This window comes from Mustela erminea, chromosome 2 (genome assembly GCF_009829155.1).
Source record: "Mustela erminea isolate mMusErm1 chromosome 2, mMusErm1.Pri, whole genome shotgun sequence".
NCBI classification, from domain to species: domain Eukaryota; kingdom Metazoa; phylum Chordata; class Mammalia; order Carnivora; family Mustelidae; genus Mustela; species Mustela erminea.
In genome coordinates, this window is record NC_045615.1 from 62,008,144 (window position 1) to 62,034,642 (window position 26,499).

A 26,499-nucleotide genomic window follows, 5' to 3' on the forward strand; every position below is an offset into this window, starting at 1 on the left:
TATTTTGAATACTAAAGTCCTTTATTCAACAACACAGAAATTTCACAAAAACAACTTTACTGGGCAAATTGAATGTGGTTTTTTTAAGGTTTTTTTTTTTTTTTTTTACAGTTTTGTACATGCCCCATAAGTAATTTTCTTTAATAAATACACTGTTTTCCAAAACTGCTTTTTTAAATAATTGCACAAGCATACATACACCTTACACAAATATCTATTAGAAAATTTAATAGATGACTGCACAGTTCAGAATAGGAGAACGCTGTGAAAGGAATACATTTTGTGTCCCATGTTCCTGAAATATCTGACTTCCTTGCCATTTTGAAAATGGAATCCCTCCTCACATGGTAGCTGTCTTTTATTCACTAGGAATACAGATCTCAGTGTGAAACTGCCAAATTTAATAAAAACAAAATCTGAAACATTTAGCTGTTACATGAGAACCAACTGTTTGATATCACTGTGAATCTAACCATGATCAAAGACCCACCACAGTTTTTTGCTGAACACATTTGACCCTGAATAGTGTGCTCATTTAACTGCTTGCCTTTTTTTCATTATTTGATTACAGATACTATCAGCTTAAAGACTTTATATGCTTTAGCATTAATTGTACAACTTACGTGCCAGGCGTTCTAAATGAAAGGAAGGGAATATTCTTTTCTGTTAGTGATTGCTTCACACTAATTCATGGGAAGCCCGCCATCTCTTGCTCCCTATAAATATGTTTAGAAGCCGGAAGTTGGGTGTTGGGGATTAAGCAACCAGAGATGTTTTTATATACTCTTACACTGGAGAAAGACTTTCACTGTGTCACTGTGTTCTCTCCTAAGGATCGATATGTTTCTCACTTGCAAAAATGTCTCTGCTTGTATACAGGTGGGCAAAATCCATCAGAAAGCCACTTTGGTCTGAAGGCCTGGAAAGAGGGAGGTTTGCATTATGAGGTTCTTATAATGTTTGGGTGCTGAGTGACAGCTGACAAGAAAAATGGTTCATTGCTCTTCATACCAACACCCTGCATACTTTCCAGCTCTCCCCAACTGCTGACAGAATGTGGCATCTCCTTGCCTACACCTAGAGAAGGTAAGAGTCCTATGCATGCTTGAACCTCTCTTACAAAGCTTTTAATTTGACTTCTTTGATACGTAATTTTTAAATTGTACAGTCCGCCACAATCTATATTCTGATTGCTATCTTCTGAATTTTCTTGGTCCGAATATGAAATGTACAGTGAACAATTTTGAAAAGTTACATTCATTGGTATTTTAGAATCGTGGAAATTCTAAACCTTTAAATCACTCCCTCGGGGTTATAATGATAAGCTTTACAAGTTCTCAGTATATGGACTTAGGAGAAGAGAACCAAAAGGAGAACAGAAGAGTAACATCTTTTTTCAACATCACCAACGAGAACTTTTTATGTACCCTACATTATATAAACAGAGTTTTACCAAAAACATAAAAAAGGGGTGGTATAAAAGAACAATATCAAGAATAAAAACATGTAAGAGAATTAAAGAAAAGCTGCACTTTTCCATTTCAATCAACAGATTTTCTTTCATTAAAAAAACTGAATTGACATGTAAAACAACACACTTTACAATATACAGATTCATTAGTTTTTTAAGAAAACAAATAAAAACACATCAAGACATGCAATACTTAGCATGTATTTTAGACTCTCAGTACATTGTCATGAGATCTTTACATGTTACTCTATGCCTAATGCAGCCTGAACAGACATTTGCTTCAATTCTGTCGTAACAATCACCATTTTCCAAAAAGCAAGGCAAACTTACCATTCAAGTGTAAAAGTAAGTTTTCACTTACTTGTAATTAATTAGCACGCTGGCTTAAAAATATGAGTAAGATCAAATAAAAGTGGATGAGAAAGAACTCATATAGTTCTCATTGGTCCCACAGCAGAAACAGAAATTCTAACTAGAAACCCTCAAAGGAATATACATCAAGCAGAAAGCTATGTCAGAATTAACATACAGCACATTTTAGCTTACGATGATTTAATGATCTTCTTGAAACAGGGACAGGTGTAAAACATGAAATACATTTTCCTTAAAAAGCCCGTTTGACTGAAACTGGAGGCCTTGCGATGCTCCTCTAGCCAGGTTCAGTCACTTGCTTTTCACACTGGCGTTTGCAGGGAACTTCTCCACCCTCCCTCCCAGACTCTGATGATGAAGTGCTTTCTTCTGGTTTTCTTAAAATCTCCTGTCATATTATTTCCCATTCACAACTACAACTAGCCTTTCAAAATTATTAATCTGCTAGTCTTTCTAAAACTTTACAGCCCTTTTTCACCCTTTCTCTTCTCAAGTTATTTTTCTTTGCATGATCCATCTTGCTAACATTTTTCGGCAGACTAGTAGTGGCTGTCCAGGCTAAAATAGCTGGCTGGTGGATAAAGAGCAAAAGTTACAGTAACACGGCAACTGCGATGCTCCATGTATTCTTACTAAATTCTACTTTATTCCTCAAGATGAAAACTGTCTTTATAATCTGGCAAGAAAAAGAAAATGAAATAAACTTCCTAGATATCATGGCATCACAAATAATATCTGTCCTAGGGGGACAGCCTTAGGAACCTTGACGGCCATAAGAACACCAAATCCTATGTGAAAGGGCAGCACGGATCCTATGAAGCATTAGCTCCTTTGTGTTTGGGGCTGTTTGCACTATGAAATTCCACAGAATGTGGACCTGGCTGCTCAGGAATGAAAGCATCAAGTGACAAAAATGGGAATGGGAGTAATGCAACATTCCACTGAGGGCCTCGGGGAAGGCCACTGGTCCACCTGGGAGGCTATGGGAAAGGAAGATAAAAAGAAATTTAAAAGACTCACTTTTATGAATGTGTTCAATTTTTTTTAACTTAAAAAATATATGTAGTCATGCCTCAGTGCAAGCAGTCTTTATGTATTCAAATTTTAGAACAAACTACCCATTTCATATCATACATGGAATTAAAACATTTGGGTACATTTTATTAAGTGTTTCTTTTTCCTACCAAAAAAAAATAATAAAAGAACAAAATATGAACAACAACAAAAAAAATACATACACCCCATGTTGGGTTGAGGAAAAAAAAGCCCATCCTGAATTTCTCTGCCTAAGATATGATACTTTTCTCTGTATCCTAGAAAACACTGTTTTTTTTTTTTCTTTTTAAATTTATACAACTGATTCTGCATGTTCCAACTACTCTGAGTACTCCGCCTTACAGTGCAACCCAAGACAAGTCAACTACACTAAGTATTTGGGAGGTATACCCTTCTGTACAGCTCGTTTGTAAGCAATGCAAGTGCATAACCACTACTCTAATATAGTGCTCAAAAGATTAATTGAAACTTTCATAACATCTTCCCCTCTTATAACAACACAACTGAAGGTAATTGCTGGATGCATCATAATCTTTTAGTCTTGTAAAACTTGGCATCAAGTCTCTACGGAAAGATGCATGGCAAAACATGCCACTGCTGTTGCTGCTTCTAGAAACAACTGGCAAAAAATATTTAAAGCTAAAATTTATTGCTCCAGATTTAACTTGCAGAACCATACTGTTGTGTACAAACTGTTAATCTCCATAGATGCTCAGACATGATTGTCTCCTTGTGTCTAAACACACAAAATACAAGCTGCTATCTGTACAGTTTACAGTACTGAAACACATATATTTGAAAATGAAGTATAGATATGTACTTTGCAAAGATACATGATTTTACAGCAGGGGTTTACCCAAACTTGTTTTTTACAGCCACTTTCAAAATAGACAACAACTTCACTAGTATAGCTAAATTACATCAAAGAAAGAATCAGTGTATTGAAAGTAAATAAACTGGCCAATTCCCCAAGCTCCCAGATTATTTTTATATGTCTTTTTTCTTTTCTTTTCCTTTTTTTTTTTTTTTTTGGAAGAAACCCCTATACATAAAATGAAAATAATATCTGGATATTTTCTTCAGTGGTGGACTAAGCAGTTTCTTAAAACAAGACATTAGTTTGCCCTTCACTTCCAAATGCCTTGAAAATAAGATATACTACTGCTTTAAAAGAACCATCGGAATGCTTCAGCGCTGGGAACAGGTGTTCTCTATAAAAAAAGAGCAAGAAAACAAGTTAAGCTTTCTTTCTATGCCAATATAAAATTAGATTTTTCTCCTTTACACTTCAGCAATATTTTTAGTCAGCAATACACAACATAATGACTTGTATATTTCAACATTTAATAAAAAAAATGTTCAGTCTTGGAACATTACAAAAATTGGATTGTTGACTTTAACGCTAATTTACTGAATATAATATTAAAGACACATTAGTCTAAAAAATACAGGAAACACAGCCTAGAACATGGATAACCATCGGAATAAAGGGGGAGGTTCAAACTATTAGCCAATAGGAGGACGTCCGGCCAGAAAGTCTATATCTGCTGCATACATACGCATCCTACGTAAGGTTGATATTTAGAGAATTCAGTGAAGTAATTTTTTTTATTCCGGGGAATTCTGTTTACCACAGACATCAACAAATATTACATTGATATTAATTCTATCATATAACAACTGCTAATGCTAAACATTCCTACAAATAATCTAATGAAAACTATACTGACAACATATGCCACTATTTTCAACAAATTCTGCATTTTCAACAAATTAATGTTATATGTATGAAACAAACTTATACTAACCAATGACACTCAGTGGAGCATAACTATCCTTTTGCACCATAAAAAGAGTAGTTTTCCAAAGGAGTACTAAGTTAGCACCAAAGTATGAACAATCATTTTAACAAAATGCTTAAAGTTATGGTGGTGTGTTTTGTTTTGTTTTGTTTTGTTTTTTGTCAGAAAAACAGTAAAGTATTGAATTTTCCTCTCTATATTAATATTACAGTAATTCATTATACTATACTCGTATTCTTTAAAAAACAGAAGCACATAAGAACATATTGAAGGTACATAACAATAAGTTAAATTTTCCTGTAGGGGCAAATGAAAGAGGGCTGATTTTATTCCTTAAACCAGTCCAACAATCCTGCACAGAATACAAGATGGCTACCGAGAGTAAGTAAGTATATAAGTTGGTATGCTGAATGCTACCAAATTATTGGGTAAGTACAGAACACGCACACAAACACATGCACGCACACACATGCACACCTCTTAAAAACACATCTTAAGACTGTGTTAATAGCAAAAACACATCTTAAGACCGTGTTAATAGCACTTGAATTTCATATTTCAGAAAATACACGAAAAATTCAACTCTAAGTACTCTTTAATAATTGAGGCTAGTTTTTATTTACTCTCTCACATTTGACTTATCTGGTTGACACAGTGCTACTGTAACAATGTCATCTAAAAATAAAAGTGTATTAGTTGGTTAAGATGTCCACTGAAATTTAAATGAAAAAAAAAACTGTTTTGAAAGCAAAGCCACTTTTCACTATTTGCACTAGAAAAAATTTTTAAAAATTTGTCCTCACAGTCAACATAATAGATTTCCAAAGAAAGTATAAGAACAAACTAATGATTTTTTTGAAAGTAAACTCTCCTCCCAATGTGAGTCTCAAAATCATGACCCCAAGATCAGAATCTCCTGCTCTCCCAACTGAGGCAGCCAGGCACCCAAAACTAATGATTGTAATGCAAGTTTGTATAATGTATATGCAAAAGTATTTAACTTGTGAAGTATTTTCTAAAAACGCAAGCAAGAAAGTCCATTATTCCCATATAAGTAGTACTCATTAATATTTTACTCTTTACTCCTCATGGTATAATGTTTTCTTCTCTCCAGCTCACTATGAGTATCTGAATCCCCGTCATTTGATTTGGTTGATGAAAAAAACCCCTTTACCACTTTTGAAAACTAACTTTTAAATGATAAATGTAACTGTATGTGTTCATTACATTTATTTAGTCATTATTAAAGGAAGTATATTAAGCAATAAGAAACATATTCATTCTAATATTCATGCTTTACACACACACACACACACACACAAGCAGTAAATGAAAACTTAGACGTTCATACCAGATGCTAAGCTTGCTGCCTGATGCCAACTAAGAATAAATTTTATATAAGTATGCATACTTATATAAATGTAGTCATTTTTAACAAGATAAGTTAGATCCAAACATATCCATGCAATTACAGATTCACATATGAAAAATAAACATGTGCATATATATTCATATATATTCACATTTACATGTATAGAATATGACATAGAGATGCCAATTTACTTTCAGATGCCAACTGGAAACAAGACTGTAAGTATATATACTTAGATAATCTTGTATCCTGATAAACATATATGTTTATGAAGATAAACAGAAAAATGTATGGAGTACATTTTTTAAATGAGGTGAACTCCTTATGTCTTGGATACATTTTGAAAATTCTTTTCCAACTCTTTGCTCTTCCTGTGCCCCTTTTCATTACTAAATTTTATTTGCAATATTTAGAGAAAGCAAGCTTCATAAAATGCCACCTGAGATCAAAGGTCATGGTTGTGAGGAGAAAGATAATCAGTTTTCGGTGCTTATTAGCACCAAAAATTAATTAGATAATGCAAATATGAGAAAAGCAGAGAGCTGGCTTCCTTTACTAATACAACCTGTCACAAAATAAAGCACTGTGATGTTTGCATATTATTATGCATACATTGAGGCCAGTATGTATCTCCATATATAAAGATATAGTCCACTGCTGCGGGGGAAGGATGAAGATAAGCAGAGAAGCATCTTTTAAAAAAATATTTCTCCCTTATATAAAGATTTTTGAGGTCATGAAGCCTAAAAATGATTTGCTGGGAAATCACTTAAAATGTGTGAGAAAACAGGAAATCTACTAGTGCAGTAATTAGAACAAGTTATCAAGGCATTCACCACAAGCTTGAAGTGAGGTTTCTCTAAATTTTATTTCAGGGTTGAAAAAGTAACACAACTCTTTAGTGTCCCATAGGCCACACAGAGCAGAAGATGTATGCTCAAGCTCCTGCCCAGTTTTCACTGGGCTCATGAAAATTCCCTGGAAATTTACTTTATACCTGGACTGAGTTCTTTTTGGTCACGATGGGGAAAGCAACATTGTTTGCTTTCATACATAAAATATTGGTTAAATTATAGGTTTTTTATAAAGTCTGCACTAATCTGGGGACCTATCTTCTCTAATTCTGTCAACTAATGAGGTCATCTTTGTTACAGGAATTTTATTTCAAATGGAATTTTATTTCAAATGGAGCTCAGCACACCAGCCAGGAGGATTAAGCACCCTGACCAGATATCTTCGGGTTATATAAATTCAACAGTCCCAGCTGGGAAATCACACTCTTGATGAGATTACAGTGACTTTCTGGATCTTGGTGATGCTTGCAGGAAATCGTTATCCTGAGTGACAGGAAAGCCAGATTCCCCAGGAAGAGAAGGGGGCGGGGAGGTAAAGAATAGAATGGAGTTGATCAGCATTGTTTAAGGCAGCCTTCACTGCTCATGCAGGTGTGAACGCTGACACACAACAGCCTGCTACTCCCAGGAGGCCTGTGCAGAAACCCGCAGCCCTCCGTTCTCCTTCCCGTAGTGCTGTAAAGCCTCGTGTTCCAGAGCATTCCTACCACGAGAGAAAGCCAGAGCCACATACGGAAGACCTTAAACTAATGAGCTTAAAGACAGGACTTCTGTTTCCTTCCTAAATGACTAAGCCCAAGTACAGTTAACACAGACTTTTTAAAAAAATGAAAACAGAAGTTATCAATATGTCTCCAGCAGAGGTATATTTAAGTTTAATTTTTGTTAAATTAGCAATGAAGAAATATTTAAACACCCTAAAATAAATTAAAAATCCGCAAAGCTGCTACCCAAAGAATTTGAGAATTTTTCTTCTTTGGTGTCTGCAGAGCAGGGGCTATCTTCAGGCTGTGCAAGCATCTACACACTCTTGTGTGAACTTGGTGAGTCGAATAAAAATTCACCTCCTGGAAGCTGTAAAAGGGATATCTACTCTTCTTTCTATATGAAAGTGGGTGGGATTGGCTATTCATATTTAGCTACAATATGTAAAGCATGGCACTAAACAAAACTCATTTTAATAAAACCCAACATGAACTTTCAAAGGGCAAATTAAAGACAACTCAATGCCGAAATCTTCTTCAGAATGCATAAAGCTATGTAAATGGAGGTAATTATTATGACATTAGAAAATTCTGTAACTAAAGTTCAATATATCTTCATATACTTTCTAATCCAAAAATCGTGGTGATTCCCCTAGGCCTTCAGAATTCTACCGCGAAATAGGATGCTTCGAATACAATGATTTCCAAGCTGCAGTCCGTACTTTTGGCCACCACTACTCTTAAGCTAATAAAAAATAATTTCCTGTTTTCCCATTTGTTATTAAAGAAATAGAAGCCATCCAATCATTTTCTGATTCTCCTGTAATGATGGGAAGTATGCTTTTTCCAATCAGAACCAAAGCAATATCAAACTGTAGTTTGCCACTCTTCTGAAACAGTGTTTTCCTCTGAGGAGTCGCCTGTAAGTTTCTTAGGCTCCAACCATCTAAGACCTCGAAATTGGAGCTCCTCACAGCATTTGATTGACCTCTTCACACTAGAATTTGAAAACCTCAACAAAGCACTGAAATTTCACAATAGAGAGTACATATTACAAAAGGTAAGAGTAGATACCATTGTTTGCCTTTAGATATTTGATTATATTTTGTTTTAGCTTCATATGAAACATTAAAACTTTGTAGTACTTTGCATAAACAACAACAACAAAAGATTCCTGATGATGAAAAAAATTACTTTTTTTCCTGATTTGATTCACAAAGAATGCTAAAACATCAAGTTATATGAAGTCTCAAATTTTTTTACTGACAAAATTTCAAAACCTACTTGGAGAAGTGGAAAATTGTATTATGTATACAATATTGTGAATGTGAATACACACACATGCACATTAATACAAGTCTTTGGAAATTTAATAATCATAATTATAATATTGTTATAATTATGATAATAATAATTATGATCTAAAATGATACTTAGGAAATGTTAGAGACACCCCAAAATGTCTTTAGCAGAAATATTTTCTATATTGTATCTATAATTAATATTTAAAAAATCATAGACCAGTAATCCACTAACTTTACTAGAATTAATAGCAAGCACAAGTATAGAATAAGCTAGCAAATTGAGAGAACAATTAATTTATGATATATGATAATCTTACAGTCCAATAACTGTTATTATAATAAAAAACAACTTTATATTTTAATAATACCTCAGTTAATATAATATAAATTAATATAAACACTTTCTACTTTTTAGATTACACCTTTCTTTTTCTGTCCTTTTAAAAATATATGTCATTTATATTATGAAATATATATCATATGTATGATAGATGTCACATATGTGATATATATTGCACATATGTCACATATGAAATATGTATCAGATTAATTCTTCTCATAATTCAAATTAATTTATCATATGACTGTATAAGTAGTAGTATACTTACATTTTATTTTGGCCATTATGCAGATGTAAACTAAAAGTATCTACCAAAATTATCACTAACTGGAATATTAGATCCCTCTCTAAAAGAGAGAAAGCACCAAATAGGTAACTACATAACTTTTATGACCCAATTTTTTGCAGGCATTAAATATGATTATAAGGAGAACTCTACTTTTTTGGTTTTCAAATTGACATGTATGGGGCCAGGATTTCTCTAATTAAGGGTGGAGAACTGGCAATGGCTTTTTCATTAGTATCCACTCTCTGTAGGCCGTTGCTCCCGCTACTCTTCCCACTTTGCAAATTCTGACAGCTCTTCCTCTTCCCCCCTACCCCCCCAGCATGAACACCACCACCCTCACCATCACCATTGTGATGGCATGATTTTAGGTGATGATAGCATGACTTGAGAAGATAAACCTAGCCAACTTTTGCAGATGGAAAGATGAATTTATATATTACATTGTACAGATGCTAATCAGTGTACTGGTAGAGCCAGGTAGGAAAACAACTGTCTAAAGGAGAATGTGTGTGTCTAAAGGGTAGGAATGGGTTGGTAGGAAGGAAAGTAATAGTTTACCACCGTGATTTACATGCATCCAAAAGTGACCCAAAAAGGTGCCCACCTTTGGCCCCAGTATCTAATGCAACTACTTAATTTAGGCAAGTCTTGTGATTAATGCTAAGTAAAGTAGGATTATATTTTAACTGATTTTGGTAAAAACACTTCAAATCACAGCATTCTAACAAATAAGTAAATTTATTGTCTGATAAATGAGTTGTTTAGTAATTAAAATGTTCTTGGAAATATAAAAGTAAACTATAATAGAGTGATATCAGGGTAAGCAAAAAGAGGAAAATTGGTCAATGATTCACCAATTAAAAAGGTGTTTTTGAAAAAATTATTTTATGCAGTATTTTTAACCCTATGTTAAATGTTCTTAGAGGGAGTGTGAAAGGAAATTAAAAGTAAAATTGAGATTAAAAAGCAAAATTTAGATTAATAACATCAATACTGTCAAGAATGATTAGTATAGTCAATTCTATTTATATGTTCCATATGTTTATATTTAATTTATGAATATATACACAAATATATGTGGTTATGTGATAAATGAATCTTAACCTATCTACCTACATACCTATCACTTATATACCTGGCAGAGACAAAAGTAGGATAATTCTACCTCCCCTCAAAGTCACTTCACTAATCCTATTTAATGCAACAATGCCTTTAGGTGAGATCACTGCTAATCAGCTATTGAAAAACCATCAGCATTCTTTTTGTGATAAAGTTGTTGGACAATTTTGAAAATTCTGGTTAATTTTAAAGCAGACAGTGAACTGTCTTTTTTTTTTTTAACTGAAGAGAAGAAGAAATATTCTTGTAAAATGTGAGAAAATGGGAGGTCACAAAAAAATTAAGAGGTGAAATTTTAAAATGATCAAAGCTATGATTTGGACAGTCTCTAACGTGTAGTAAAATTAAATACAATAGTTACACCAAACTTCTATAAGAAATTCAAATTATAGTGTTTCTCTTTGAATTATTATAGATAGGAGAATTTGAGAACTATTCACTTTTTATATTATATAAAAAGTGAAAATAACTTTAATAATTTTTTTTCCCCTTAGGCTAAGTCCTTAGCATCTTGGATGTAGTCACTGGACTTCATTTGGTTTAGAATCCTCTATAACAAAATTCCAACCACTTCAATGACCTAGCCCAGAAACCAAAGCATGTTTTATGTCCATGAATTACTTAGAGGAATTTAGAGTAAATTCCAAATATTTCAGTCATTAAGATGTTATCATCAAAATAATGCATTTGGTTAAAACTGTACTTCTGAGAATAACATGTAGCTTTTGCAGTATTTCCTTAAAAAAGTGTTTTTTTTAAATAATTGTAATTAAATTATAACTGCCATCCACCAAATACTCAAATTCTCAATCACTCTGATTTTTTGGTCTTTCTCATTTTTTTCCCTTTTAAATAATGAAATTAAAAGGTACACAATCAACAATTATTATAATTTAACTTTATCAAGTTATTACATGTTACCTAGCTCTTTAGAAATACATTTTGGCTAATTTCCCTCATTAAGGGATATACACTCTTAAGCATTCTACACTACCATGATATCAGCATATCTTGTGCTAAAGCAAGTTCTCAAATCTTTAGATTCAAATTTCTCCTCAGAGAATTTCCACATACTCCTTCTTTTTTATGAGCATCTTGTACCCCATCTTTGTGCAAACATAGCCACCTTCCCAAAGTTAACTAGCAGAGTCAATTGATAAGCCCAACTTTTTTCAAGCATAGAATTTATAAGATGTAGTGATTACTCATCTTTCTTCCATTTTTTCTGGAGTTTTTTTCACATGTGCATTCTGTATTTTCCAGGAAATTTTCTACATAACACTTAAAAATTACAGATATATTTGGAAGAATTCGTTGTTGATAAGATGACCTCTATCTCCCTAAACACCACGGCTAATTTGGAGCATGAGTTTTCTCACTTTGGCTTTTCTATGTTTCTAACAGAAGACCTGAGTGAATTACTCTTTAAGAGAAATGAGAAGGGGTTGGGGGTGGAAACTAGTTTCAGTGAAACTACTTATTCTGCTGTGGTAAATGAAAAGAAACAATGTTGAAGGGTTCTAGTGGGCCTAAGCCCAACCAGACTCATGGCATCTTGCCAAAATTTTTGAGACTTTGTTTCTATTAATTTCTTATTTAAACCAAACTCAAGAAGATGACCTTGGGCATGACAATACTTTTCTACCAGTATGCACCTTTCTCCTTTCTCTGGGGTTTGTGACACTACATTCTGCCTGCCCTTCCTTCTCCCCTCCCTCCCGCCCTTCTTTCTTATGCAGGGCAAACAAGGATTTCCACTGGTCTGCAAAATATACTTGAAATAACAAGTCCTACTGTAGATTCTCAGTATGTTCAAATGTTCAAGGCAAGTATTCTTTTTTTTTCCTTTATATCTTGAAAAATTCTACTAATAGCAAATGTAATACAATACCACATAATCACATGGGGTAACCAGGTAGAGATCCTCAATGGCAACCTGTATTTCTTATTTAGGTCTGGGGAAGAACTAAGCCAAGGACGCATCAAGGAATCCTAAGGCTTTTAAGTAGATATGAGACTGTTTCCTGAGAAATTATATCATTTTAATTCAATTATGTCATTTTACATTTGTCCGTTTCTTGGGACTGAAAGTTAAGAATGTAAGTAGGGAACTAAGTATCTTGGAGGAAGGACTAAGATGTAGATTTAGGCATTTAGATGGGTATTGCAAAAGGCAGAAATAAAGGAAAGTGTAAGTTCCTTAAATATGTGTGTGTGTGTGTGTGTGTAAACATAATTGTATGTATATAACCACAGCACTTACCACAAATCATAAAAAATAGCAGTTCCTACCTAAAGATTTGTCAAATTGAATTGAATCTATCAAGGGCTGACTATATGCTTAGTAACATACCATGTATTCATGAATATACAGCATAGGTAGAGGCCTGCCTACGAGAAGTAAAGACACACTATTTATAGAAATACATTTAAATTTTACTCTTTATCTTGTTAACATTGTTCCATTTACAAATGCAATTTCTTTCCTCACTATAGTCTCATTCAATAGTGTTGTTGCTGTCACTAAACTAGTGTTTTTCAAACTTTTTTACTGCAACCAACACTCAGAAATACATTTTACATAGCAGCCTAGTACATGCATACACATACATTTATGTATACATACAAACTGAAACAGAAGTTTAACAATATGTACTCTTAGTATATGTGCTGCACTCATATATTTTATGTTCCACTCTCTTCTATCCTAGTTTCTGAAAATCCTCGTGGTGAACCAACACATGGACCACTAATGTTCTGTCACCTGCAGTTTGAAAAACACAGCTCCCCGCCACACAAATAACATACTCATGTGAAGAGAACCACATGAGGAAAATCCAAAACTACTCCACAATGAATTTAACTCTATAGAGCAGCCTTATATTGAAAGATCCAATCTGTATTTCCTTTGGGACAGAAAAGGCCAGTGTTCTCAATTTTGTTTTTCATGGATGAAAATTAGAGCACACAAAGTATTTAATGTTTACTAGAGGATTCCACACCTTCTCACTTATCATCTATCTACATACAACTGAGAACTTTAGCTCTTTCCTTATTCTTAACTCCATTAAAACCATCACTGGTCTCATTTAAGCTACACACAAGAACACTTTCCATAGACAAGTCTTTCCCCAGCACAGTTACATTCCTGTCACTGATTCACCAGCACCCGTAATCATCAGTTCCTCAAAATTAAATTTAAATAGTCTGTCTTTCCTTTAATATGTATTTTATCTCTTTCACTCTGAAAGGTTTTGGAGAAAATATATCTTCTCTGGAATTTACCAGATTTGCTGAAATACACAGAAATGGACATGAGTCTTGGTGATCTATAAACATATACCCCCTTCCCCTCTGGTCCTCCTAGATCTCTATCCTTTTGATTCTAATCAATCATCCAGGACCCCCCCACCCACCTCCGCCCCTACCAAGTCTTTGGGCAAGAAACAACACTTTCAATAGAGTTTTCCCCAGTTTGCCACTTATTCACATTTTCAAGAATGTCCTCTAAACTATGAATTTAGATACAGAGGAGATCCAAGTGGGATCCCATTTTCCACCCATTTTGGAAGCATTCTCTTTTAGTTACACTTTGGAATTATTCTACCAAATGTTTCAAAGACATAAGTAAAAATAATAACATCAGCTATAACACAATCTGTTTTCCCTGTCTCTGATTCAGCTGCCACTCCACTGAACTTGAGCTTTAGCTCTGACTCCCAAACCAAATATACTGAGTGAAGTCATAAAAATATTATCTTCCCTCTTTTTATAGTTTCCACACTCTGCAAAACTTCAATAACTGCTGAAGGAAAGCAGACATCCATATCCTGTCTTGACAAAGTTCTTTCTAGATACTGCATTGCATCCTGACTTGAATATTCCTTTCTCCTGGATTTTTAGTGCTTTCTGGATTAGTATTCCACATTTTTTAGGACTTATCACTGTTTTCTCCCAAAAAACCATTAGCCTTTTCTATTATTGCTCACCAACCTTCTTCATTTCATAAATACCCTCTCCTTATTAAAAAAAGAAAGCACTGCATAGTTACTTTACTTTTTATCCCAAAATGTGTATCTACCTATTTTATCTCCTATACACTTATCTTCCAAAATAAAAGTAACTCTAACATTTTCCAATATTTATTAAATGTTTTCCAACTAGAATTTATATGCATTTAACCATTTCTTTCTTACAATGATTTTCTTAAACTAATTCCCCTTTAGACTAACTCCTCTTGTCTATCCAAATAAAGAAAATAGTAGCCAAAGAAAGGTGCTGTGTTGAAGTCAATCAATCTCTCTCTCTCTCTCTCTCTCTCTCTCTCTCTGTGTGTGTCTCTGTCTCAGGTGTTACAGAAATTAATGGCAATGGTGTGCCTTTGGTGAGGAAGGAGGAAGCTCACCACACTGACTTGACCAGGCAATTTGTGCACTTTTCCTGGTATTTGACAGTGCAAGTACAAGAACAAGGAAAACTTGTTTATCAGGTTTATCTCTTTCCAAGTGAACTCAAGCCAGATATTTGGTGAACTTGATGATTAAAGCAAAAATTCAGAAAACACAAACCACAATGTAGTCTGCCTGAGCTTTAATTTCTGAAAACTATAAGAAACCTGTGGTGGATGGGATTATCTGTAAACATAATTGTCTTATTTTCTACTTTTCATCGAGGACTTTAACATAGGAATGAGAAATTGCATAGCATTTTTCATTATACAAAGTATACTAACTGAAATACAGTATCAGAAAGTTGTAAGCTAATGGATACTATTATCCTGATTCTATACTTGGGGAAACAAAGTTCAGAGAAGTTACGCTGATGTAGCTAATTTCAACTGTACGTTACCTGATACTACTAGCTCTTCTCATAACCCATCAACAAAATGTGGTTATACGGTTCAAATATAATTTTTAATTATAAAAGAAATAAAAGGCCAAGAAACTAGTAGTGTACTTTCCTAATATAATTTCTATCTGGTTTATTTCAGCCAAAGAACTACATCTTTAGTATACTTTTTTGAAAAAGTAATTTTTGCTTTGCCGTTTGCTTTTGAGTAAGAAATGTAATGTGAAATCAATGCTTTAAATATTAAGAAAAAGAAAAACAGAACAAATTTAATAGGCTCACTCTCATACCTAGTTTTGGATTCTTATGCTGTTAAAATAAATTAAGAGAAAGCCCCGAAGTTTCACAGAGGGAAAAAAAAAATATTTCTCATAATGTTTTAGAGTAGAAGTTAACAAGCCTGCTGGGATCCTTTTAGCCCCTGCAGAGCTAAGTCTTCAACATTATTAAATGGCTGTCGCATCTGAAGTATGGTGCAACATAACTCAATAAACAACAGAAAACATACAATGCTGAATGGAGGAAGGCTTTCCTATTACCGTGCAGAATAATTCACTATCAGGACAGGTGTTTGTATGTGATGGAACAAGATATGACTGAAGAAAAAACCATCCCTGTGCCCCTCCCCCAAGTATTCTGAAACTCTTAAGGATAATAGCATAATGCCAGATGAAAAACTATGTTAAGAATGAGCAGAAACACTGCAGCACAAGGAACAAAATTAATGCCTATGCAGAATCATCAAATTTTACACTGATTACTATAATAAAAAATCCTTGAAAACAAATTTTTGTAAAAAATGGCATTTTCTAGAGTGTTCTACGGATCCTACACTACATTTTAATTGGTGACTGAAATCACACATAAAAACAAAAAAAATTTTACCATTATTTTGGGTTCTTTTTTGTTTTTTTAAAAATTAACTTAAAATAAAAGAAAACTAAGAAAGATGTAGTCCTTTATCCAACTTACATATTTACATGGGCCTTCCCTTCAGCAAATGTTGAATTTAACCTATTAATTTGATTAGATATTTTTATGTAATGAATACATTAGATTAACATTTTGTATAATGTGAGGAAAAATCTATGTAAAAAAAACAGAAGCATATCCACTCTTGTGCAACTTATTGGATAGTGGGGGACATTTTGTTACACTTTTTCAAAGCAAAATTAAAGGTGAGTTGCTTTCTGGTAAAAATGAACTGTGTATTCAGATAATGTAACTAGCTGAGTTCAAACAGTTCTAAGCACCAGCTACTTCGAAAGAGTTTTTAAAAACACATTTCTACAGACTCAAATAATTTCACGTTTTACTCGTGTATCCAGAAAGAATATTCCACAAGTTGTCAGGATCACCCTCCCCACAGATCTTCAGTCTCCAACCTGGCAAACTAGAGCCAATGTGGATAAAAATGCCCACCCTTCTTTCACTATTCCTTTCCAGTTTTAGTCTTATAGACTAGTTTATTAATTTGTTTTGTATCTGCCCACCTGTAAGTCAAAACTCCTAACTGTTCACCCAGGGAAACGAGGGATTAACCAAAGTAGGTAGCAATACTTCAGTCATCAGTTCAGCAAAAAGTCTAAAAATCAAGTAACTCTTGTGTTCCTAATCACTAGATACCCTTTTCATTCTTATTTAATAGATATAATATTTTTATCTGATTAGTCTAAAAGTTGTTATTGTTGACTTGTTCTGATTGGCTTTCTGATTGCTTATTTATTTGTATTTTGTTTGATAACAGTTGAATTTCACACATCCTTACATATAGATTTTAATTACCTTTATTTTACAATTCCTAATTGCCATGCAAAAGATTGCTTAGAATTTATATGATATTTGCATGGGTGGGGTATTATTTTCATTTAGGAATTATTAAAAAGGCATGGTTCTTTAAAAAAAAAAAAACTTTGACTACCTTGTATTAAATGTAGTGATAAAAGGAAAATCTCACTGAACTTGTATTACAGTTCGATGACTTGACTACAAATCTACTTGTCTTTAGTTAAAGCTAAACTTTTCTGAACCTTTTTCTTATCATTTATGAAACTCAGGATCTTTTTTTGTACCTGAGTTCTGTAGTACACTCTAGTGTTAATATACCATCTTTTGTTTGAATTGATTGACAACTTTCCTCTTTCCCTTTGATAGTTACATACTTGCATTTTGATAATAAAACAAAAATTCACATTTTTATACTAGTACGTTTTTGGTTTTTGAAACTAAAAATTGAGAACTCATTTTTAAATTGTGATATAAAATGACAAACTGATGAATGTTTCAATTTAAGATAGGAAACGTGTGTTTACCTCTACATTTTTTTTAAAGTCACCAAACTTCAAAAACTTACAACATGTTCAATTATTGGCTGTTTTCATTATTTAACTATACATATTCTGATTTTGAAAGACACACAAATTTTACATATGGTCTATAAATAAATTTCTTTAGGAAGCAGGTACCATCTTCCTTGTAGACAATGTTGTGTCCAGAATTTTATGACTGCCTTTTGTGTGGTGGAACTTAATGGCATATATAAAGAAATGTGTCCTTTTCCCCTAAAATACTCCTTAAAAAATCAAGTTATCAGGGTGCCTGGACGGCTCAGTCATTAAGCATCTGTCTTTAGCTCAGGTCATGATCCCAGGGTACTCGGATGGAGCCCTGCATCAAACTTCCTGCTCAGGGGGAAGCCTGCTTCTCCCTCTCCCACTCCCTCTGCTTGTGTTCCCTCTCTCGCTGTGTCTCTCTGTCAAATAATAAATTAAAATCTTAATAAAATAAAATTTAAAAAAATCAAGTTACCAAGTTTGGGACAATATTTGGGTGTTTTCCACCAAATGCCTTAGTAGCTTAACCTAACTTGTTGGCCTGAATATTCAGTAGATATATGTTTTAATGAGAGAAAGATTTTAAAAGAAAAGAGATTGAAATTGTCCCTTTTTCTTGAAGTTCCATAGTCTCTTTACTATAATGATTTCAAGTCCCTCCTCTAACTTGTGGTGGCAGCGTGTAACTTACAGTTGAGAGCCAAGGGTGGGGGCAGGGAAATCTCCTGAGGTGTTGCTTACTAATGTAATTCCATAAATCAACTAATGGGAGAGAAACCAGATCTGTGTGGTCTCTAATGCTGTCCCACAGAGATCAATCATGTCACCTGAACAATGTTCAGGCACTAAGAGGCTGGGGTTGCCCATGGGACAATCCTATCCCTTGAGCCATATGGAGTGGAGATATTTTAAAAAGTTAGATCTTCATATCAGAAATGTAACCGCTGCAAATATGAAAACTGAAGGATTGGTTACTTTTGCACAGACAAACTGCTATTATGTAACTTATTATCATAATGCATAATCACGTGTTTATTAAAATCTCACAACTTGGTATTGATCATTTAGGATGCAAGTTTTTAAGATAAGTTTTGTTGCAGAAGGGGCATACAGTATTTGTAATAACTGCTTTGAATAATTACTGATAGTTTTTTAATGTAATAATTGACTAAATGAACAGTGTTCTATGCAAATATACAGTGCACAGTATCACAGAAAAACTGAATTTGTTATATGTGTATTATTATCTTATGGAATATTATCAAGGACGTGATTTTATAAACATATTTCCAAGGCAGTAAGATGTTCTTAACATGAGACTAAGCAGGAAAATGCAAAAATAAGTAAGCCTGTTTTAAAAGGAATACCAGAGGGGTGACTTCAAAAAAACGTGGGCAAGACTCCCAACACTTCCATGTGTCTGTCTTAATTTCAGTTTACTCACCCTGAAAATCTGATTAAGCCTCCAGCCTTTGGGATGAGAATAAGTCAAAGGAAAGAAGGACGCATGAGGTTTGAAATGATAAATCAGAATTTAACTAATGATTATGATGCAACTATTAATTGGTGTCCATAATTTAAAGCCAACAAATACAAGTTACTGAACTTCAACCTGAGGTCCACAGGTGATATCCATAATGAATCCCCAAATCACTGTCCTCATCTAGGGAGTCTAACCAATCTCTAAAACATCTCCACAGATGATGATAACTTACAGGAACCAAATTAGAGAGGGAAGCAGGTCAGCAGGGGACTTCTCACCAACCAGCAAACACTGTTCCAGCTTTGGTTCAGTCATGTAAACCCCATCACTCTGACATGCATCCAGCTGCTTCCCTACAGCCATAACTGCGTGGTTACACATATGCTTATGTCTGCCATTGCCTTTTTAAAATAACCTAGAGAGTTAGCCAATTAAAAAAATGAAACAAAACAACCCCTCCCCCACCAAACTTTTTCTTTCTACCAATAACACTCTGCCAAGGATCTTAGCCTTGAACCATGACCCCATTCTCTGGTAGGAAAGGGTATGTAGTTAGGAAAACATCTTCACAGAGCTCTACAAAGACAGGGATGTGTTTCCTTTCTCACCCACACCCCATTTTCTGAAGATCAACAGAACTGTTGTGTACTTGGATTAAAAAAGAAAGAGAAGAAGGAGAAGTAGAGGAGAAGGGAGGAAGAGGAGGAGGAGGAAGAAAACGTAATACTACGGGATCAAAATGTCTAAAGAATTTAAGCATCACAATCAGTTTGTGGGAAAACTATCCAAAGGAGGAAAATTAAAAAAAGGAATTTATGAAGTTTGTCTAGACTGATACATCAGCATAGAAACTTGTGCAGAAAATCTATTAGTGCCCACACTAAGCTCCTGCAAAGCAGTTATTTACTAAATAAATCAGAATTATCCAGTGGTCTTACCCACTGCATACTCTAAACCAGGACAAGGCAGTGCCATGGGTATAGCTGAAGATGTGGCCTACTAGCAACATGAAATCTGTAATTCTAGATACTATACAATTCAAGTGGAAAAATAAAAAACATCTAGTCCTTATCAACTGGGCATTAACAGGAAATTTAGTATGAACGGAATTTTAACTTCCATGGGCCTTAGAGACCTAGAGGTAAGATACAACAAACTAGTCCAGAAAACGGAATTCAAAAATTAAAAATGAATTTTTGCCACCAGCAAAATATAGGGACCTGCATTTTTATAATTGTTATTATCTTTGTTTAAGCAGTGTTGCCAAAGGAAATGTAATAAACCACCCTGGAGTAAAGTCAAACTTTCGACAAAGAGATGGGTTTTCTTATAATGAGGAATACATGTAACATTTTGATGGAACTGATCACAATCAATAACGATATCAATATAATACTGGGTTTTTTGAATCTCAAAATGATATTTGCCTTGCATATTAATAAAACTTGAAAAAAACTATACCTTATTTGTGTTCTAGCCTCCAACAAAATTCTTTAACTTTCCTTTTTAAAAAATCCTTTTAAAGATCAGTCCTTCATGGAAAAAACTCCTTTAAGCAGTGCTCACAATCTTTAAAAAGAATGTGCAAGTGCCCCTCTGATGATAACCTGTGAGAGCCAATCTCACTCTGTAATCCAGACCATGGAATATTCCCAAATGCTAAATCTACCACCTGAATTCTCAAGTATATATGAACATCCTGCCACCTACTCTGTAAGTGATATCAAGGGGCTAAATATGATTATTTGTTCATACATCTTGCTAAACATGCCACTAAAATCATTTCGTTTACCTATGATTGTACATTTTTTCCCTTTTCGTTTTGATCATGTTACCATATGAAATTCCCACCAAACACATCACTCTTAGTATTTAACATAATTAAAAGCCTAATTTAACAATTACTTTAGTGACAGTCGGTACATTGTCTAATTTAAGGACATATGGGGGAAAAAAACCCCAAAACTATTGTTGACTACCTAGCATATCAATCAAAACTGTGCTTCATTTATGGAACAGTTTTGTGACCACAAAATGGTTACTTTGTCAAATGCAGAGCCCAGAGGAAACATTCTTTGGTAACCAAATTTTAGTAATCATTTGTTTGTGAGACTATGTAAAACAATTCTTAAATAGAATTATCCTCACCTGTCTGAAATAAACTCATCCTGTCCCTTGATTTTAAGACACACCCCCTTAAAAATTGCAGGTGGTGTTCAGCTTTCTATGTTATTTCTGCTTTCTCAAAAAATACCAGCTATGCAGAAAATGGGAAACAGAAACATTTTTATCATGGTGAAGAGAAAAACGATTCTGGAAGGGGATAGAACACCCTTTTGAATCCATGTTATTTCAGCTTCCAAGATTCTTCTGTGTGTGTGTCTTAATGCAAACATAGGCTTGTGTGCCACAAATGGTGTCCTCACTGTTATAACTGGGCCACTAATAAGTCTCTCTTAGCCAAAAAAAGTATATAAAATGTGGTATGTCCAATCCTTTGGGCAGAGATGCTTTTAAAACTAATACCAACAGGGAGGGGGCATATTAAACCGCCAAGGGGCATTTTTGAGCATACTGAATGTGAAACTTTTGATTTTTTTAAACCAATTACATTAGTTTACCACCGCAGATTTAAAAAAAAAAAAAAAAAAAAAGGAGGGGCGCACCCCCCCCCTCATCTGGAGGCCAGTTCCACGCGAAGTGCAGCTGGGAAGGGTGGTGAAGAGGCCGTGCCCTCACAACCACCTGCAACTGTATCTTACAGCCTGAATGAAGCTTCAGGAAAGGGGTACTGCATCTTCAAGCCAGACAAGAAGCCCTGAAGGGGAGAAGAGAGGGGGGTGAGGAGGGAGGGGGGGAGACTGGGAAACAAGAAATCATCTCCTCTGACCTCTAGCGAAGTGCCAGGTTTTTTCTTTAGCTCTTCACATTTTCTAAATTTGCAGATCTGGTGTCCCGTTTTGCGGTTCCTGCAACTGCTGCAGACGCCACAGTTGATGAGCCTCTTGCAGGGCACGCAGACCCCACACCTTTTCCTCTTCTTCTTGGCCGGGTTGGCTCCGCTAGCTCCCCCTGAGGAGGACGAGGAGGAGGAGGAATGATTCTGCGGGCAGTCTGCCAGATTGGCAATTTGAAACGCACTGTCTGTGACGGCTGCTGAGGCTGCTGCGGGGGAGTGAAGGGCTGTCATGACGATGACCCCTGGAGGTAATGAGATGCCCCCTAAAGCCGGGATAGCGGAAAAAGTCCCCACGCGCTCGGGGAGATTCATTATCTCTGCTTCAGCAGCGCCGCATTTGAGCTTGTTCATGCATTCCCCCGCCAAAGGTCTGCAGTGTTCAGGGGATAAGGTGGAGAGGAAATTAGTATTTGCCATTTGCAACGACGGCTCTGGCGGGCAGCCAGCTTTCCCCAGCCTCTGGGAGTCGTTTCGGTGGTGCATGCTGGTCCTGCTGCCGCCGCCGCCGCCGCCGCCGCCGCCACCGCCGCCGCCGCCGCCGCCGCCGCCACCGCCGGCGGGGAGGATTGCCGAAGAGGAGGCGGAGGAGGAGGCGGCGGCGGAGGAGGATTTCCTGCCGCCCCCGCCGCCCCCGCCACCGCCCCCGCCGCCCCCGCCGCCGCTGCCGCCCCCGCCGCCGCCCCCGCCCCCGCCGCTGCCCCAGAGCATGGCGGTGGCGGCGGCGGCGGTGGCCGCGTTGTCGCAGTTCCAGGGGGACATGCCGATGCGCGCGGCGGCCGCGGCGGCGGCGGCGCTGCTGGGGAAGATGGGGGTGGTGATGCGCGCGATCTTGGCCGCCTGCGGGAAGGCGCCCCCGTTGGTCTTGTAGAAGGAGGTGGCAAAGGAGCGGTAGCGCTCCATCTCCGAGTTGTAATCCACAAGGCTGTTCAGGGCCCCCTCGGGCAGGTGGCTTTCCTTGGGCAAGCCCGGGGCCTCCGGGCTCGGCCCGGGCTCCACGCAGACATTGGTGTTCATGGTGCAGGGGGGGAAGAAGGGGTGCAGGGTGGAAGTGGGGACCGCCTGGTCCGACACCTGGGTGGGAAAGGGGGGAAGGTGGGGGGGAGGGAAGGGGGTGATGGTGGTGTCGGGGTGGGGGCCGAGGCGGGAGGGGAAAGTAGGTCCGGATGGGGAAAGCAAGGTGAGGACTGCTTTATTCCTCTCTGGGGCGCATTTCCACAGACGGTGAATTCCCAGGCAGCGTCTTCCTTAGCATTATCCTCCAACTGTTACAACTAAAATAAAGAAAGTCATTCCAACGAGCTGCACGAGGAAAAAGATTAAAATAAATAAACAGCCTCCCTCACTACCCCACCGCAGACACTGAGAACTCCCACATTCTTCGTCAGGTCGTTTGCATGACAATCATCAAGACGTGACCCCCCCCCCCCGCCATTCCACTTCCCCCCCACACACACGCTCCCAACCCACTCCCTCCCTCCCCACAGCACACCACAGCTCCTCCTCCCTATTCTCATAACCCTCCAGAGAAAATGTATTAATAGCCAGGATACCCAGGGAAAGAGGAAAGACGGGGGTGACAAATGCCGAGGGAAAAGGGCAATTGGAGTGCTAAAGACATGCAAATCAGGGGTGGGAGGGCGATACTACCTATAAGCAGAGGGCATTTAAACATTATGAAATGTGTGAACAAGTGCTGCCTGGGCATGCAAATGCTGTAAAGTAGAAAACAGCAATGGCCCTATGAGGAAAATGAACAGGAAATTAGCAAATGAAGTACTGAGAAAGTCTACAATACATCCGAGTATAAACTGTAAGCAAACACAATACAACTGAGAGCTAAGAGACTGCCCACATACAATCTGAACTAAAGAGGCAGGGAAAAAAGAACTACCAGCTGCCACAGTGTCCTTCTGTGTCTGCGGTCATTAGTTTGAATCCCAGCACAGCTGGCTCTGTTAGGGTCTTAATTCAATGGACCAAGGACAGGTCTCAATTGTACAAGCCATTTGGTGGTGGGGCTTGGTGGGGGTAAGAGGGTGGTGTTCTACTTGTTTAAAAGAAATAAAGAAAGAAAAGAAAGATTGACCAGATACAAATTTTTAAAAATAATACAAACAATGTCACCCGTTTTAAACCAAGTGCCTGCAGCCTCTTTAAGAATATTCCCAATAATTCCTAATGGAGACTCCTGTCTCTTCCCAAGACAAGAGGAAAGCATGGGACTTTTTTTTTTTTTTTTTTTTTTAGGATCTCTCATAGTCACTGGTTTTTACATTGAGTAAAAAGGTGGTGGGTTGGGGAAGAAGGGAGATCCTTTAAGGTGTTGTTTACTTGAAGAAATAACCATAAAAAAGATTTTCTTTCTTTTGCTCTTTTTAAGAGGAAAGTTTAATGTTAACTGGGTATTTGCATTCATACCTTTGCTTACAGGCCATTATTATGCTTTAGGAAGAGGTATTTTAGTTGTTTATCACAGAGGAAGAGGTACATCTCAGCCTTTTAAGAAGTAACGCAAAGACATAAAGTGTATATTAACCTAAAAGAACCAGTTTCTTTGTTTCCAGATTTTTTTGAGGGGGGGCAGAATATCTTTCTGTGACATCTTTTGAAGCCCACATGTTGGTCTGGAATGTGGAGTTCAGGGAATTCCAAATGGGGGCCCAGTAGTCTCAGTCTCAAATATTCAGTTCGAAATGGATATCAATTATAGTAATTATGCTTATAATTAGATTAATGAACCATTTATGCCCAAACTCCAAGTGCAAAAACTTCAAGACCTGCTGATGAGGTGCCCTAAAAAGAGGGGTTTATGTAAACAAATCCCTATTAGGCAAAGTAAATCAAGATAAGGAACCTCACCCCAGGCTGGATTAGAAGCTAGCAGGCATCTTTCAATCACAGCAAGTCCCTAATCACTCAGGAACCACCTCTGTGGTTTCGCATTAGGGAAAACTGCTCCCTTCAGAGGTCTGATGGCAATACAAAGGGTGCCCCCAAAATGCTCCTGGCTAAATATTCTTGATGCTTGGAAGGGGGTAGGGGAAGACACAGCAAGAATATGCATATAGCTTCAGTTTCTGTGAATCACATTGTAACTGCAAGACCGTAATAACTGCTACTCAGTAAAAACTAGTTATGCCAACCATGCATTAGCTATCACATTGAGTGGAGAGAAAAAAAATCAGTATTTTAGTCTTCTGACCTTGTTCCAAATAAAGAAATAATTTAATGTCCCCTTTCCAGAGTATCAGAGTGCTGTTTGCAAACAGAGGCTTTCCTTGCTTTTCTTATTGCCATCACCTCCCCCTTCCTCCCTCAAGGTTTAATGCCACCAGAAACTGTAGAAAATGATTGTGCCCAGTATCCAGGTCATTATTGTTTAATCAATGCATCTCTGGAGCATGAAAAAGGTACCTAAGCCACAGCTATTGTTTGGATTTTCTTTAAAAAACAAAATAAAACACACACAAATAACTATAGTCCTATTCCAAAGCTAAATTAGACAACCATACTTCATGATCCTGTTTTGCCTTTTAACAATGTGACTGTACATGCCTAATATTGTATGTCTGGTCTACCAGAGACATAGAGATCAAAGGTCATATTTAACATTCAGGAGGAGGGGCGGGTGCAGATTAATTAATAAATTAATACAGCGACGCCTTTTATTGCTGGAGTCCAGCATTAATAATCTACTTTTACAATCCCAACGGACAGCAAACATTTAAGAGAAAAAAAGCCAGAGAAAGAGAAAGAACAATCACTTACCAGTCTCTTTTTATTTGGGGAGCCTTAGAATTTGCAGACGCTGCTAGTCTGCCTTTAATTAGTTGCACATCACCCCCTAACACAAAGAAACACAAATCCAGATGTGTCTTGGCAGCTCCCAATTACAACTTTAATACTTGTAAACAAACTGTTGGGGGGGGGGGATAAATAAATATGCGGATCAAAAAAAAATACCTGTAAATGGCTTTTTTTTTCTTGTTGCAGAGAGAAGGAGGAGGAGATGGTGTTAGTGGTGGGGGTGGAAGGAGGAGGAGGTGGGGGGAGAGGAAAGAGCCGAGTGTGAGTGTATGTGTGAGAGCGCGGGGCTGTTCTCGGTGGTCTCTCCTCTCCCAGCGCGTTGCTCTCCGTCCGTCTCCAGTCGCTGTGTGCGAGGGAGGGAGGGAGCCGGGGAGTCTCTCTCTCTC

At 36.7% G+C, this 26,499-nt stretch overlaps 1 protein-coding gene across 3 annotated transcripts; it reads right to left on the bottom strand.

The window, feature by feature from the left end:
• On the bottom strand, positions 1–26,499 carry CXXC4 (CXXC finger protein 4). 3 transcript variants are annotated; one of them, XM_032333052.1, is made up of 4 exons: positions 26,270–26,499; positions 26,075–26,150; positions 22,238–23,577; positions 1–4,110 (listed from the first exon to the last, which is right to left on the bottom strand). In XM_032333052.1, the coding sequence occupies exons 3-4, from the start codon at positions 23,318–23,320 to the stop codon at positions 4,066–4,068; spliced, it is 1,128 nt and encodes a 375-aa protein (XP_032188943.1). In that variant the 5' UTR covers positions 23,321–23,577; positions 26,075–26,150; positions 26,270–26,499; the 3' UTR covers positions 1–4,065. The 3 variants fall into 3 exon arrangements, with proteins under 3 accessions (XP_032188943.1, XP_032188941.1, XP_032188942.1); XM_032333050.1 differs by lacking the exon at positions 1–4,110 and having other exon boundaries at positions 22,012–23,577; XM_032333051.1 differs by lacking the exons at positions 1–4,110; positions 26,075–26,150 and having other exon boundaries at positions 22,012–23,577.